The 16,589-nt window shown below is 40.7% G+C and overlaps 3 protein-coding genes across 4 annotated transcripts; all 3 read left to right on the top strand.

Annotated features, from left to right (window-relative positions):
* Positions 1 to 1,907: 1,907 nt before the first annotated feature.
* On the top strand, positions 1,908 to 4,415 carry LOC308163143 (toll-like receptor 8; the record flags this gene model as incomplete). The annotated part of the gene is made up of 1 exon (XM_080537326.1): positions 1,908 to 4,415. The coding sequence occupies one exon, from the start codon at positions 1,908 to 1,910 to the stop codon at positions 4,413 to 4,415; it is 2,508 nt and encodes an 835-aa protein (XP_080393452.1).
* Positions 4,416 to 6,851: 2,436 nt separating this feature from the next.
* On the top strand, positions 6,852 to 9,359 carry LOC308161796 (toll-like receptor 8; the record flags this gene model as incomplete). The annotated part of the gene is made up of 1 exon (XM_080535870.1): positions 6,852 to 9,359. One exon carries the CDS (start codon positions 6,852 to 6,854, stop codon positions 9,357 to 9,359), a length of 2,508 nt encoding a protein of 835 aa, XP_080391996.1.
* A 1,472-nt stretch (positions 9,360 to 10,831) lies between these two features.
* tmsb4x (thymosin beta 4 X-linked) lies at positions 10,832 to 12,463 on the top strand. 2 transcript variants are annotated; one of them, XM_080537360.1, is made up of 3 exons: positions 10,832 to 10,883; positions 11,693 to 11,810; positions 11,927 to 12,463. In XM_080537360.1, the coding sequence occupies exons 2-3, from the start codon at positions 11,711 to 11,713 to the stop codon at positions 11,956 to 11,958; spliced, it is 132 nt and encodes a 43-aa protein (XP_080393486.1). In that variant the 5' UTR covers positions 10,832 to 10,883; positions 11,693 to 11,710; the 3' UTR covers positions 11,959 to 12,463. The 2 variants fall into 2 exon arrangements, with proteins under 2 accessions (XP_080393486.1, XP_080393487.1); XM_080537361.1 differs by having other exon boundaries at positions 10,849 to 10,883; positions 11,697 to 11,810.
* The last annotated feature ends 4,126 nt before the right edge of the window (positions 12,464 to 16,589 follow it).

The raw sequence follows: 16,589 nt of genomic DNA, 5'->3' as shown, positions 1-16,589 counted from the left end.
TTATTTATTTATTTGTGTCCCATCTGTCTGTCATGGGTTATAATGGGGGCGGCGGGAGCCTCGAGGTTAGAGAGGACAGCTAGCAATCGGAAGGTCGCTAGTTCGATTCCGTACCTGGAGTACCCCTAATTGCTCCAGGGGTGCCGAATATGGCTGACCCTCTGCCTAGACTCTGTGCCTAGAGCAAAAATACCAAATTCCTACAATTGACTGACAAGTTGATTGCATGGCAATAAATCTGTAAAAAAAGGAAGTGTATCAGCAAGTTCCTGTTACTTTTAATAACATACTACTAATACTTGGGGATGTGAACAGTATGTCAGTCCATCAGTGGCAAAGTTTGACTATAGTATAGTATAGCTTTCTGAGATGTCATAACTGTTTTAGTATAGTATAGCCTTCTGAGATGTCATAACTGTATGGAGAATAGGTTGAATTGATATTGTTTCATTATTATTCTAATGTCAAAATCACTATTTTTAAACCAACACAATTATGGCATATGTCTTAGTTCAGACTCTCTGTTTATTCTATGAGATCTATGAGAGAGAAAAATGTACAGTGTGGGAACAAATTGCACTCAAAAAGGAGGGAAGTGAACCTACCGGTACATAACTTCCCCAATTTTCCACTGCAAACACTTCTCATCCATCTTGTAATAAGAACCAATCTTCTGGTTGCTAATCATGAGACCACACCACATAGATGCATAGACACACATCAAACATAGAGGCAGCCCTTTGCAGCTACTAATAAACATATTTGTTAACAGAACAAAACTAAGGGAGCAGCCACCTTTCCAAAACTTACAAAGAATCAAAGAGAAACTATGGTAAGTTTAATTAATTACCAATATCAAAGCTGTTTTTGTAAGGATAAACTATGTTACAGTACTTTTTTTTTTTTGTATGGTAGTAGGCAACACACTGATAATTCGATTGATATTTAGTAAAACCTAGTTTAATCACATCTGTTAGAAAACTGTGTTGAATTCTGTTGCAGAATCACTAACATTATCCTATTATTGTGTGTTTTTTATGAGTTTATATTACTACATTTCTAGCCATACAGCCATACACCACACTGTTCATCAAATGTATTGTCACTAATAGTAGGCTATATAGACTACATTACAAAATATGTGTCATTTTTATTTGTAAATATAATGGTCAGATAAAGTGTGTGAACCCTTAGTCTATAAAAAGCTAATAGCAACATAATAGGTGTGATTGAGACACTTTTATGGAAGCTACTGCAGTTGTCTATCATCATTACATTAACATCATATCACCAATTTATCATCTAGTCCTGACAAGTTTGTATACTTACAGGCTGCTACCACCTTCTGGTTCAAGTGGGCACCGTTGTTCCTGTTTTACACTATGGTCCAACCTGCTGCATGGCGGTTGTCACGACAGTTCCCATGTGATGTCCAGCAGATCAATATTACCAACACCACTAATGACATAATTTTCAATTGCCATGGACGACAACTGAAAGTGGTTCCTGATGGAATCACCGGGAACGCCACTGTGCTAGACCTCTCTGAAAACCAAATTCTGAATGTATCTCTTGGTGCATTTTCTAATCTGGTGAACCTGACTCTCCTTAATCTCAACTGGTTGAATACTGAACTACCGGATCATTGTCAGGTAAACATCTCTCAGGGTGCCTTCAAAAATCTGAAAAAACTGCAAGAACTACGGCTCAATGGCAATGGTCTGACTGATGTCCCCAAAAACCTTCCTCCTGGATTGGAAATACTCAAACTGGATAATAATAGGATCATTTCAATTAACAACCTTTCTGCTATAACACATGTGAAGAAACTCTATCTATCAAAAAACTGCTATTTCTGGAATCCTTGTGGGGAAAGCTTTACTATTCAAAATGACAGCTTCTCAGCCATGACTAACCTGCAGGTTTTAACTTTGTCTTATAACAATCTAACTCAAGTTCCAAAAGGACTGCCAAACTCTATACAAAGATTAGAGCTGGGTTCTAACCAAATACAAAACATTGCTGAAGATGATTTTAGTGAACTAACCAATCTGAGAATCCTGAAACTACAGGGAAATTGCCCAAGATGTAACAACGCTCCATATCCTTGTCGGTCCTGTGATGATTTTTCACTGAAGATTCATCCTCAAGCGTTTTCCGGCCTCACACAACTTATAGAACTGCACCTCGCTGGGAACTCCCTCCGTTTCATCCATGACTCTTGGTTTGAGAGTTTGTCTAATCTTAGACACTTGTTCCTCTCTTTCAATTTTCTGTCCAAAGCTATTGCTGAAGGGGCATTTTTTAAATATATGCCTTGTCTCGAAAAAATTGACCTAAATTTCAATTTCGATTCGAAATCTTACCCTGAAACTGTAAATATTTCAAGACATTTCTCGAAATTACTGTCACTTAAAACATTGCATTTAGAGGGTTTAGTTTTTAGGGAAATCCACTCAGATACACTCAAACCTCTTTATAACCTTAAAAATCTGTCAACATTGAACTTTGGTACTAATTTCATTGTCCACTCAAATTCCACCATATTCAGAAATCTCTCACATGTGAAACTAATATACCTTGCAGAAAACAGGTTGTATCCAGTTTCAGTGGCTGGTTCTCCAAGCCGTGGCTCACGACGCAATCTTAGGTCAGTTTTGGACACTCCGTCTCTCACAGGGTTCCATCCAAAGGACTTTTCTTATGAGTTGTCACACAGACTTGTGAAGCCTGAGTGCTATCAGTCTGGTCGTGTACTTGTTCTCAGTTCAAACAACCTGTTCTTCATTTCTCCAAAGCAGTTTGAAGGCTATGGGGACATAGCATGTCTCAACCTATCAAGAAATGGATTTGCATCAGCACCAAATGGGACAGAGTTTACAACATTACCAGACCTCAAATATTTGGACCTGTCCTATAACAAGATTGACCTAGCCTATGATAATGCTTTCAAGGAATTAGTGAAATTAGAAGTCTTAGACCTGAGCTACAATCCTCACTATTTTGAAGTGTCTGGAGTGACACATAATTTAAACTTTTTAAGAAATCTACCAGCTTTGAGAGTATTGAATATGAGTCGCAATTTAATTTTTACATTAACCACCAAGATGATGAGGAGCACATCTTTGAAAGAGCTTCAATTCCGATACAATAACTTAGGCACATTATGGAAAGAGAGGGATAAAACATATTACAGCCTTTTCGAACATCTTGAGAATTTGACGTTTCTAGATATATCTTTTAATAACATTGAAAAGATTCCAATCCGAGTCTATAAAAAGTTACCAAACAACCTTGAGAGACTACATATAAGTCATAATTCACTCACTGATTTCCAATGGGATGAACTGGTACGCTTCAAACAACTTAATGTTCTAGATTTAAGTTACAATTATTTACATCATGTGTCAGTAAATATTTCTTACACAATTCAGATGCTTGACCTGAGCCACAATCACATTTCACAACTATCTAATGGATTTCTAAGGGGAGCTAAAAACCTTCACAATCTTGACCTTAGTTACAACAAATTGAGCATCATCAACCAGACCACCTTCTTATCAGGACCTGATAATTACATGAAGACCTTGTGGTTGCAGGGTAATCCATTCCAGTGTACCTGCAATTTATTAGAGTTCATCCTTTGGATTGAGAACAATGATGTAGAGATCCCTAGACTGGCCACTGATGTGACCTGCAACATGCCAGAAAACAGAAGAGGTCAAGAAGTGATTTTCTTTGACATTAAGGAATGCATAAACGACAATGAAGCCCTCATATTTTATTTCCTTTCAACTTCCATTGTTATTTTCACTATGTTAATGGCAATAACAACACATTTGTTTTATTGGGATGCCTCCTATATCCTATACTACCTGAAGGCTAAACTAAAGGGCTATCATTCTTTGAGGTCAACAGACAGTGTGTATGATGCCTTCATTACATACGACACCAGAGACCCGCGGGTGTCTGATTGGGTTTTGAACCACATGCGGGTGCAGCTAGAGGAGATGGGAGAGACACACCGGCCTCTCTGTCTGGAGGAGCGAGACTGGACCCCTGGTGTCCCCTTGATAGACAACCTCTCTCAGAGCATCCGACAGAGCCGCAAGACCGTCTTTGTTCTGACTGAGGCCTACGTGAGAACTGGGGCCTTCAGACTGGCTGTGTACCTGGCCCACCAAAGGCTGCTGGATGAGAACATAGATGTGATTGTGCTGTTGCTCCTGGAGCCAGTGTTGCAGCACTCTCACTTCCTCCGTCTGCGGAGGAGGCTATGTGGCAAGAGTATTCTGGAGTGGCCCAGGACCGCGGCTGCAGAGCCCTGGTTCTGGCAGCACCTGAAGAACGCAGTCAGAGTGGACAACCAGGTGATGTACAGCAAAATGTACTCCAGGTACTTCCCCGACAAGTAGGCTGCTGTCGGCCAGAAACTCAAGAGGAGCCACCTCAATTAGATCTCTCTGATAAAGTACTGTAGTTCTATTCTGTCACTCCAACTCCAATATTTTTCATGAGCTCTGAGTCTGTCTGTGTGAGTTTGTGTTAAGCTGTGTTGTGTGCACTGACCAATATGGATACTCTTGAAATGCCTTCCCCAATAACCAATTGACTTGATACGTATGATGTGCTCCTCATGAAGTAGCTCCAATGCTAAACTATGTGTTGTTGGGATTGTTCTGATTTAACGACTGTAGCTAAATGTTTCCAATGTCTTTGCCAATATATCTTTTGTAAGAAGATCACTGATATAAACATTACTATAATAATCCATAAGAAACGTTCCAAAATCTAATATGAATAAATTATTTGATTACTGAGGATTTTTTTTATTCGTTAATGTTTTTTCCCACTACACATATTTGAACCTTGACCAGCTCTTTATGTATATGTATTGAATCTTAATTTCAAGTACCTCATTTGACATAGCAGACGATTAATTAATTATTTATTTATTTGTGTCCCATCTGTCTGTCATGGGTTATAATGGGGGCGGCGGGAGCCTCGAGGTTAGAGAGGACAGCTAGCAATCGGAAGGTCGCTAGTTCGATTCCGTACCTGGAGTACCCCTAATTGCTCCAGGGGTGCCGAATATGGCTGACCCTCTGCCTAGACTCTGTGCCTAGAGCAAAAATACCAAATTCCTACAATTGACTGACAAGTTGATTGCATGGCAATAAATCTGTAAAAAAAGGAAGTGTATCAGCAAGTTCCTGTTACTTTTAATAACATACTACTAATACTTGGGGATGTGAACAGTATGTCAGTCCATCAGTGGCAAAGTTTGACTATAGTATAGTATAGCTTTCTGAGATGTCATAACTGTTTTAGTATAGTATAGCCTTCTGAGATGTCATAACTGTATGGAGAATAGGTTGAATTGATATTGTTTCATTATTATTCTAATGTCAAAATCACTATTTTTAAACCAACACAATTATGGCATATGTCTTAGTTCAGACTCTCTGTTTATTCTATGAGATCTATGAGAGAGAAAAATGTACAGTGTGGGAACAAATTGCACTCAAAAAGGAGGGAAGTGAACCTACCGGTACATAACTTCCCCAATTTTCCACTGCAAACACTTCTCATCCATCTTGTAATAAGAACCAATCTTCTGGTTGCTAATCATGAGACCACACCACATAGATGCATAGACACACATCAAACATAGAGGCAGCCCTTTGCAGCTACTAATAAACATATTTGTTAACAGAACAAAACTAAGGGAGCAGCCACCTTTCCAAAACTTACAAAGAATCAAAGAGAAACTATGGTAAGTTTAATTAATTACCAATATCAAAGCTGTTTTTGTAAGGATAAACTATGTTACAGTACTTTTTTTTTTTTGTATGGTAGTAGGCAACACACTGATAATTCGATTGATATTTAGTAAAACCTAGTTTAATCACATCTGTTAGAAAACTGTGTTGAATTCTGTTGCAGAATCACTAACATTATCCTATTATTGTGTGTTTTTTATGAGTTTATATTACTACATTTCTAGCCATACAGCCATACACCACACTGTTCATCAAATGTATTGTCACTAATAGTAGGCTATATAGACTACATTACAAAATATGTGTCATTTTTATTTGTAAATATAATGGTCAGATAAAGTGTGTGAACCCTTAGTCTATAAAAAGCTAATAGCAACATAATAGGTGTGATTGAGACACTTTTATGGAAGCTACTGCAGTTGTCTATCATCATTACATTAACATCATATCACCAATTTATCATCTAGTCCTGACAAGTTTGTATACTTACAGGCTGCTACCACCTTCTGGTTCAAGTGGGCACCGTTGTTCCTGTTTTACACTATGGTCCAACCTGCTGCATGGCGGTTGTCACGACAGTTCCCATGTGATGTCCAGCAGATCAATATTACCAACACCACTAATGACATAATTTTCAATTGCCATGGACGACAACTGAAAGTGGTTCCTGATGGAATCACCGGGAACGCCACTGTGCTAGACCTCTCTGAAAACCAAATTCTGAATGTATCTCTTGGTGCATTTTCTAATCTGGTGAACCTGACTCTCCTTAATCTCAACTGGTTGAATACTGAACTACCGGATCATTGTCAGGTAAACATCTCTCAGGGTGCCTTCAAAAATCTGAAAAAACTGCAAGAACTACGGCTCAATGGCAATGGTCTGACTGATGTCCCCAAAAACCTTCCTCCTGGATTGGAAATACTCAAACTGGATAATAATAGGATCATTTCAATTAACAACCTTTCTGCTATAACACATGTGAAGAAACTCTATCTATCAAAAAACTGCTATTTCTGGAATCCTTGTGGGGAAAGCTTTACTATTCAAAATGACAGCTTCTCAGCCATGACTAACCTGCAGGTTTTAACTTTGTCTTATAACAATCTAACTCAAGTTCCAAAAGGACTGCCAAACTCTATACAAAGATTAGAGCTGGGTTCTAACCAAATACAAAACATTGCTGAAGATGATTTTAGTGAACTAACCAATCTGAGAATCCTGAAACTACAGGGAAATTGCCCAAGATGTAACAACGCTCCATATCCTTGTCGGTCCTGTGATGATTTTTCACTGAAGATTCATCCTCAAGCGTTTTCCGGCCTCACACAACTTATAGAACTGCACCTCGCTGGGAACTCCCTCCGTTTCATCCATGACTCTTGGTTTGAGAGTTTGTCTAATCTTAGACACTTGTTCCTCTCTTTCAATTTTCTGTCCAAAGCTATTGCTGAAGGGGCATTTTTTAAATATATGCCTTGTCTCGAAAAAATTGACCTAAATTTCAATTTCGATTCGAAATCTTACCCTGAAACTGTAAATATTTCAAGACATTTCTCGAAATTACTGTCACTTAAAACATTGCATTTAGAGGGTTTAGTTTTTAGGGAAATCCACTCAGATACACTCAAACCTCTTTATAACCTTAAAAATCTGTCAACATTGAACTTTGGTACTAATTTCATTGTCCACTCAAATTCCACCATATTCAGAAATCTCTCACATGTGAAACTAATATACCTTGCAGAAAACAGGTTGTATCCAGTTTCAGTGGCTGGTTCTCCAAGCCGTGGCTCACGACGCAATCTTAGGTCAGTTTTGGACACTCCGTCTCTCACAGGGTTCCATCCAAAGGACTTTTCTTATGAGTTGTCACACAGACTTGTGAAGCCTGAGTGCTATCAGTCTGGTCGTGTACTTGTTCTCAGTTCAAACAACCTGTTCTTCATTTCTCCAAAGCAGTTTGAAGGCTATGGGGACATAGCATGTCTCAACCTATCAAGAAATGGATTTGCATCAGCACCAAATGGGACAGAGTTTACAACATTACCAGACCTCAAATATTTGGACCTGTCCTATAACAAGATTGACCTAGCCTATGATAATGCTTTCAAGGAATTAGTGAAATTAGAAGTCTTAGACCTGAGCTACAATCCTCACTATTTTGAAGTGTCTGGAGTGACACATAATTTAAACTTTTTAAGAAATCTACCAGCTTTGAGAGTATTGAATATGAGTCGCAATTTCATTTTTACATTAACCACCAAGATGATGAGGAGCACATCTTTGAAAGAGCTTCAATTCCGATACAATAACTTAGGCACATTATGGAAAGAGAGGGATAAAACATATTACAGCCTTTTCGAACATCTTGAGAATTTGACGTTTCTAGATATATCTTTTAATAACATTGAAAAGATTCCAATCCGAGTCTATAAAAAGTTACCAAACAACCTTGAGAGACTACATATAAGTCATAATTCACTCACTGATTTCCAATGGGATGAACTGGTACGCTTCAAACAACTTAATGTTCTAGATTTAAGTTACAATTATTTACATCATGTGTCAGTAAATATTTCTTACACAATTCAGATGCTTGACCTGAGCCACAATCACATTTCACAACTATCTAATGGATTTCTAAGGGGAGCTAAAAACCTTCACAATCTTGACCTTAGTTACAACAAATTGAGCATCATCAACCAGACCACCTTCTTATCAGGACCTGATAATTACATGAAGACCTTGTGGTTGCAGGGTAATCCATTCCAGTGTACCTGCAATTTATTAGAGTTCATCCTTTGGATTGAGAACAATGATGTAGAGATCCCTAGACTGGCCACTGATGTGACCTGCAACATGCCAGAAAACAGAAGAGGTCAAGAAGTGATTTTCTTTGACATTAAGGAATGCATAAACGACAATGAAGCCCTCATATTTTATTTCCTTTCAACTTCCATTGTTATTTTCACTATGTTAATGGCAATAACAACACATTTGTTTTATTGGGATGCCTCCTATATCCTATACTACCTGAAGGCTAAACTAAAGGGCTATCATTCTTTGAGGTCAACAGACAGTGTGTATGATGCCTTCATTACATACGACACCAGAGACCCGCGGGTGTCTGATTGGGTTTTGAACCACATGCGGGTGCAGCTAGAGGAGATGGGAGAGACACACCGGCCTCTCTGTCTGGAGGAGCGAGACTGGACCCCTGGTGTCCCCTTGATAGACAACCTCTCTCAGAGCATCCGACAGAGCCGCAAGACCGTCTTTGTTCTGACTGAGGCCTACGTGAGAACTGGGGCCTTCAGACTGGCTGTGTACCTGGCCCACCAAAGGCTGCTGGATGAGAACATAGATGTGATTGTGCTGTTGCTCCTGGAGCCAGTGTTGCAGCACTCTCACTTCCTCCGTCTGCGGAGGAGGCTATGTGGCAAGAGTATTCTGGAGTGGCCCAGGACCGCGGCTGCAGAGCCCTGGTTCTGGCAGCACCTGAAGAATGCAGTCAGAGTGGACAACCAGGTGATGTACAGCAAAATGTACTCCAGGTACTTCCCTGACAAGTAGGCTGCTGTCGGCCAGAAACTCAAGAGGAGCCATCTCAATTAGATCTCTCTGATAAAGTACTGTAGCTCTATTCTGTCACTCCAACTCCAATATTTTTCATGAGCTCTGACTCTGCTCTCTGAGTTTGTGTAAAGTTGTGTTGTGTGCACTGACCAATATGGATGCTCTTGACATACCTTCACTAATACCCAAACGACTTGTCAAATACTTTTGATGTTCTCCTCATAATAGTATCTCTAATGCTAAACTGTGTTGGTCTACTGTATTGTTGGGATTGTTCTGATTGAATGTTCTGTAGCTAAATGTGTTTGTTTTTGCCAATATGTTGAATATTGAATATGTCTTTTGTAATAAAATCACTTCTATAAACATTACTATAATAATAACCCATAAGAAATGTTGCAATAAATAAATTGATGACTGAGGATTTTTGGGAATTGTTGAGTTTTTTCCCCTCTACACAAGCTAGACCAGTTTTACAGTATGAATCTCAATTTAAAAACACTGTCTTTGTTAGTATTTTCAGTCCTTCAAGACCAGAATGGATTTCATCATTTCACATTTCAGATGATTCAAAGTTCATTTCCCTTCCTTTTTCTTTTGCCATCTGTCTGTCATGAGATAATAGGAAGTGTGCCCACCATGTTCCTGTTTCATTTGACTGACTTGGAGATGTGAAGTCGGTCAGTGAGGGGGGGGGGGGTTCCTCTGATAGTGAGGAATGTTTTGTTCATTAGCAGTAGGGTACTTAATTTAAAAAAAAATATATCCACAGTCACAGTCACACCATATCCATGATAGATATGAGATAGTGAGACTCCATCCACATGCGGGTTGCAAGAATGACGACGTAAGACAATGCGGTCACATTGCTAATACAGTATGAATGGCTCTTAGACTGTAGAAGAATAGGTCTAGTGAAAGTGCCTCTGAAAGGCCCCTCTTAGCCTCAAAAGTAACAAGAAATAAGCATTTAAAATGGTATATTCTATGAGATCCGATCAAAGTAACCAGATGTGGTAGCTATTGAATCTGACCCGAATGCAGTGCAGACACTATTGAGTATGCTGATGGAAAACATTTTGGACAAGATGTGTCCACAAACATCTGTCATCAGATCTAGATGTAATCATGATCTGAAGACAGCGATAATATGCAACCAACAATGGGACCATGCGATGTGTTACTATAGAAATCCACATGATGTCGTTATTGGCACAATTTAAAAGACACTGAACTGCTTCCGCTTACATGCAGTCAGTAAAATGGAAATACATGAAATACCGGTGTTTGGTGTTTCAACTATTTGACAATTAGACTCTAAGACAATTCAAGACAAACTATTTTTTGCCTTCATTTACTTACAAAGATAATCTTCTTGACCAAGTTTATGTACAAGAATGAAGGGACGTGACGTCACCTAATTTGCATATCGCGGGGTATAAAACCCTTTGATTGAACTCGGCGACGCCACTCGTGTTCTGCGCCACACATTGACATACTCCCTTCATCACTCCGACTCCGGTAAGTCCCCGCACTTATTTCTTTCAGTGGGCATGTAACAAAGTAACCTATTTGTACCGGAATATTTTCAGATATGTAATAAGTAGCCAAACCGCTGCAATGGAGCCCTTTCTTTCACGTCCTAAAACAGTTAGTGATGCTCAGCTTTCGTACCTTGGCTTGATTACTAAAGTAGCCTACACTTTTATGGATCTTTTTTTTTTCTATGGCCCTCATCTTTGAAATGTGGGTCGAAGTCGTTTAGCTGCATATTGTTTGCTATCTGGTTTTCGATGTCGCTTGTTACAATGTTACAAAAAAGGCCAAATGCTATTGTCTTTTCGTGTAAAGCAAAGGTGCACATGGTTTTCTGTGGAAGGTCGACACAAACACGTTTGCTTCAACCTGTCTGAGATGTTGCCAAGTAGGGCGGTGGTTTCCCCGCCCCGTCGGAGAGAATGGCATCATTCTTATATGAAGTATATCGCCTAGACCGACACGTGCTCCTGAAATTAACGGCCTAATTTAATGCAATTTAATTTGAATGTGTTTACCTGAGATCGTTTATTGGCTCTAATTAGAAGCATAGGCTACCATAGTGCATGTTTTCCCCATGTGCGGATGGGTATTTTGCTCATAGTTTGTCTGTTTTATAGATGGGCCTCTCTTAGAATGTATTTTGTCAGTGTGCACTACACACTTTGACGGTCCCTACTTCCGTAGCCTATAGTTAAGTTAAATCATGTCATGTTAAAACGAAACTGGGCTCTGTTGAAACTGACACTGAAACCCATGAAGGCTTAATTGCGGTTTTCCCTCTTCCTCTTTAGCCAGATCCCACAGTGAACATGTCTGACAAACCAGATTTGGCTGAAGTCTCCACCTTCGACAAGACCAAGTTGAAGAAGACTGAGACGCAGGAGAAAAACCCCCTGCCCTCCAAAGAAAGTAAGTTTAAAAGGTTTACATAAAAAAAAAAATGCTGTCCAAAACCTCACCAGTCATTGAACACTTGTCCAACACTGAAGCATTTCAAACCCTAATACACCAACTTTGTGTTACAGCAATCGAACAGGAGAAGCAGGCATCGTCATGAAGACTGAACCGCCTCTATGCACTGTATATTCCACGAGCATTGCCTTCTTTTTCACCTTTTAGCTGTATAACTGTGTAAATTAAAACCTAAGTTGCATTGTGATTGGATGAAAGCAGATGACTCTACTTCCCACCCCACCCATCCCACCCCACTTCCCCCCTAGAATCCTAGATCCCCTTTTTACAGCAAGAATGAAAAAAGGCTACTGGCTGGCAGTGTGAATAAGGACATGTTTCCTGTCCTGATGTTCCAAGTTCCAACTCACTTCAGTTCTTGGTCACCTGTCCCTGTGTGCTTAAAACAATGTGTGATTGTCAAGGGAAGGGAGAGGGTGACTGATCAGCCCAGGGACCTACACTTCTGAGTCTTGTATGGCTTCTGGCCACCTGTGAAATGCTTTAAAATCAAAGTGTTTTGTTTGCTAATCTACTCAAATTGTTTTGTATAAGTTCAATTATTGGAATGCACAAAAGTTTGTTTTGATATGCAAATTAAAAAAAATGGAACATGTCATGGTCTTCCGCAATTTATTTTCTACTAAATGCTGGAGAGCACTTGCATTTCAGAACACACTGTACATGTTTATCAAAAGACATGATTTCACTGGATACAGTTAATGTTTCTTACATCAGGTACATTCTCAACTAGATCTGCTGTTTGCCTATTCCTTTTGCAAATGGTACAGCAACTTAATTTTGTTAATGTATACCAAGTAAACTAGAGAAGAAATGATTTTTGACACTAGGAAACCACCCAAATACACCTAAATGTAGCAGCAAATAATTGGAACACAAGCAATGTTTTGCCAATTACTAAGCCACCGAGGTTTCTGGAGGTTTTCATAATTTGGATTGACTAATTAGGCTAACTAACAACTGTCAGGTGGTTACGATGGTTGAGATCATGTAATTTGAAAATTAGTGTTAATGTAGTTGAATGTATGCCCATAAGTGATATTAATGGCTTGAAAGCTTCTGAGTTTACTGCATAAACATTAAGTTTACTGGTTATTTAAATCACCCATTTTAGATCTCTAACACCAGGTTTATGGTACGTCAGGATAAGTGAATTCCGGTTAAGCAGGTTACTCTTAATGACGTATTAATCCCATTGGATGCCACAGAGATCCAGCCAAGTGAGATGAAATCAAGCTTGCGGGCCATTGGCACTTTGTCGCAAATCTTGAGCGACAGAAAATATACAACTGTGACATACACTATGAAAATTGCATTATATAGAGAAAAAGGTTATGTTTTGTTTAAGTTGGAAATATGCACGCATCATTAATCTACCCCTAGTAATGAAACATACTCAGCCATTTGTACAGTATCTGCAATTATTTGCCGACATTTTAAAGGGTTTCAATGTAAACTCAAACCGATATTCTAGCCTTTGTGGTAATGGTGTTTACTCCCCACTATCCCCATTAAGCTCTTGTCTTGTTATCTAATCAACCCGCCCAAGCATGACTCTGTCAGGCTACAATAAGAGCACATGTCCTACACTGACCTGGGCGTTTGTTGGATGAGTACATATCCTCTTTGGATAAGTCAGGCAGGCACAAGCTAAAACTTGTCATCCCCTCCCCACTGCTACACTGAACCTCAGGACTGAACGGTGCAGTTAAGCACAGCACAGTATGGTGTATCTTAGCCCATTCAAACCTAGCCCAGCCCCCAGCCTAACTTGTCACGGCCTGCTCAATCCAGCTCAGCCTTACTAGTCAAGGCCTGCTCAGTAGCCTTGGCTTGCTCAGCCCAGCAGCCTTTCCTAGCGCAACTATGCCCAACCTAGTCAAGTCCAGGCGAGCCCAGCATAGCACAGAACAGCATGGCTTCCTTCCTCACAGCTGCATTAGGCCATTGTTCTGTCAGCTCAGAGTAGGAGCCCCCTCTCTCCCTCCCCACTCCGTCTCCAGCTGTGGCTGCAGCGACTTCAGACAGCCAGGTGACGTAGACACAACCAGAGGCTCCGCCTTCTCTGTCATACCAGCCTCTTACTCCCCAAACACTCCCCTGGGTGAGTGTGGGTGGGTGTGGAAGAGGGAGTACAGTCTCCCTGTGCAAGCTAACACACACACACACACACACACACACACACACACACACACACACACACACTCCTTGTGTGGGCACCAAGAGAAATGACTGCTGACTACATCATTGCAGCCTGATACAATACACTTTAATAGAGAGTTGGGAGAGCTATTGAGTACAATATCAGCTGTGATGCATTTGCCTGTCTATATGACACTCCTTGTATGCACACTCTATGGTGTATTTAATCAAGCAAACATGATTACGATTTAGAGGAAATATTGCAATTTAAAAATGAAAGTATAGCAGTATTGTGAACACACTCTCTCTCTCTCTCTCTCTCTCTGTCTGTCTCTCTTTCTCTCTCTCACACACACACACACACACACACACACACACACACACACAGAGCAGAGGAGACAGAGTGGGTTTCCTGTGTCTACAGTGGCTCCCCTGACCTCGTCAGTAATGAGGGGTGACAGCTACACAGTTGTTCTGCCTGTACCTAATAGAAGGTGACAGGCCCCGGCAAGCAACTTCTAGGTCATGTGCTCTAATGTACAGGAGAGACAGAGGAATAGAACAAAGCTAACACCGGTGCAGGTGCAGCTTCAGTACTGTAGGGAAATATCACAGGGCATAGGAGTTTGAACTTTGAACTCTCTGTGTGATTGAATAGCTACTCGGTAGGAAGATGCCTTTCCTGTGCTGCCAGGTCATCTCAACCTTACTGTAGTTGATGATTCTGACTACTATGATTATTAAACATTGATGGGAAAACATTGAGAGACTCACTGTGTGTAGGCACCATGAATACACACAGGGGAAAAAAACACCATATTGAGAACTTCTTGGTCAACAGATTTGTGCGATTATGGCTGTATTGCTGGGTTTAAGAGCTTAACTCCGTTTTCTGTGGTCTCTTTTCTCAGTTGTGTTCATTTAGTTCCAGAGGAGAAGTGGGTGAGCCCTTTTCCCCTTTTAAGTCAGGGTCACAAGGCAAATGAGCATTGGCTTTGCTGTGGGAGCACTCTGCCAGTCTGACTGGCTGCCCTGGCTAGCAGCCAGCTGAAGGTGTGATTGTGTAGCAACTCTAGACTGTCGAAAGACATGAGGGCCTATGTGTCTGATGACTATTTTGTGTCCAACCCTCTCTGTGCAGGGGCTGCAGCTGCATCTTTTCACCCTGTATGTGTGTGTGTGTGTGTGTGTGTGTGTGTGTGTGTGTGTGTGTGTGTGTGTGTGTGTGTCTGTGTGTGTGTGTGTGTGTGTGTGTGTGTGTGTGTTGTTACGTAACTGACTTCCAGGCTTGTATAGTGCATCCACAGGCAATAACAGCTGCGCTGAAATGACAACAATGGGTTCTGCTAAGGGAAGGGCACAAGTTCGCATGCATCATTTGGATTCCCAGGCCTCCTCTAATCCAAATTCATTCTCTATTCGGAAAGTGAACATGGGGGTTATTTCTTTTCTATTTGCTATATTGTGGGAATTACAGTAAAAATCTCCCTTACAATGCCTGGAAGCAAGCTACACACTAACAAGAAACTGTAAAGACAGAAACAATTTGACATACAGTAGTACTGTGCATGTTCTGCAATAGAATGCAAAGTTAGGTTTTTGTTTCCTTTTAACGTAAAATCTTAATTGAACCCTCTGTACACTGTAGCTCCCATAAGCTGTAGAACGGTCACACATCTGTGATGCCAACCCCCCTCCCTCCCTATGTGCAGTTCAGTCACACAACAACTCTTCAGTGTCCTAACACAATGTGTGGACACAGGGGCTGAGAGGGCATACCGGTCTATGCCACACACCCCAGGGGCAAGGCGCTACCATGCCAGCCAAGAACGCTGCCACCCTTCTGTTCTCTCATGTCCACAAATGAAGTAACTGTCTACTCTATCATCCAATGATGTGTATAAACACATGCATGGTATCCCAAGGAGAGGATTCCCAAATCTGCAATTCATTTTTAAAAATTGCCCAAGAACTACAGTATCAGGCTATGACCCTACTCTTAGTACTTGCCATTGACTTATGTCACTCTTATCAAACTTTTGGAGATTCTAACTATCCCTGTACCCCCCAGTCAAATCGGTGTAAAACTGATTAGTATTGTCCCATTCTGGAAGCAAACACCTGTTTCATCTACCGTATGCATTTTGGCATGATTGGAATAGTGTGACTCCCTTCATTCAGATGAACAGAGGCTACGGGTGTTTGGTGAGCAACATACCCCCAGAATATCCATTGTTACTCTCCAGCCCACCACAATGATAAATACAGTTAAAATGTATTCATCCATTGAACTACATCGACAAAAGCCTAATCTGTTGTTTTGTTTGACCGATAGGGCTTTAGATTGAAAGCCTGATGTAATCTCTCTTGTGCCCAATCTGTGGCTCCACTGACGTTACCATGGCCTTCTGTGGAGCGTAATGCCATTATGGCATCTGCACAGTGATGAGGAGACGGTTGACCAGAGAAAGGGATGCAAATGGCGGGCACACTGAGTGGTGTGATTGTGATGTATTTGGCCCAGAGCGCCAGGAGGCCATCTGCCAGTGTTGTGACGGGCAGCTCGCTGTGACC

Source organism: Nansenia antarctica, assembly GCF_963989245.1.
Source record: "Nansenia antarctica genome assembly, chromosome: 7".
NCBI classification, from domain to species: Eukaryota; Metazoa; Chordata; class Actinopteri; order Argentiniformes; family Microstomatidae; genus Nansenia; species Nansenia antarctica.
This window is presented reverse-complemented; position numbering and strand designations above follow the sequence as displayed.

Excerpts from the sequence above, each read along its gene's own strand:
- tmsb4x (XM_080537360.1), top strand. The coding sequence starts at position 11,711 with ATGTCTGACAAACCAGATTTGGCTGAAGTCTCCACCTTCGACAAGACC. Across the intron at positions 11,811-11,926 it reads CCCCCTGCCCTCCAAAGAAA|CAATCGAACAGGAGAAGCAG; the intron begins GTAAGTTTAAAA and ends TTTGTGTTACAG.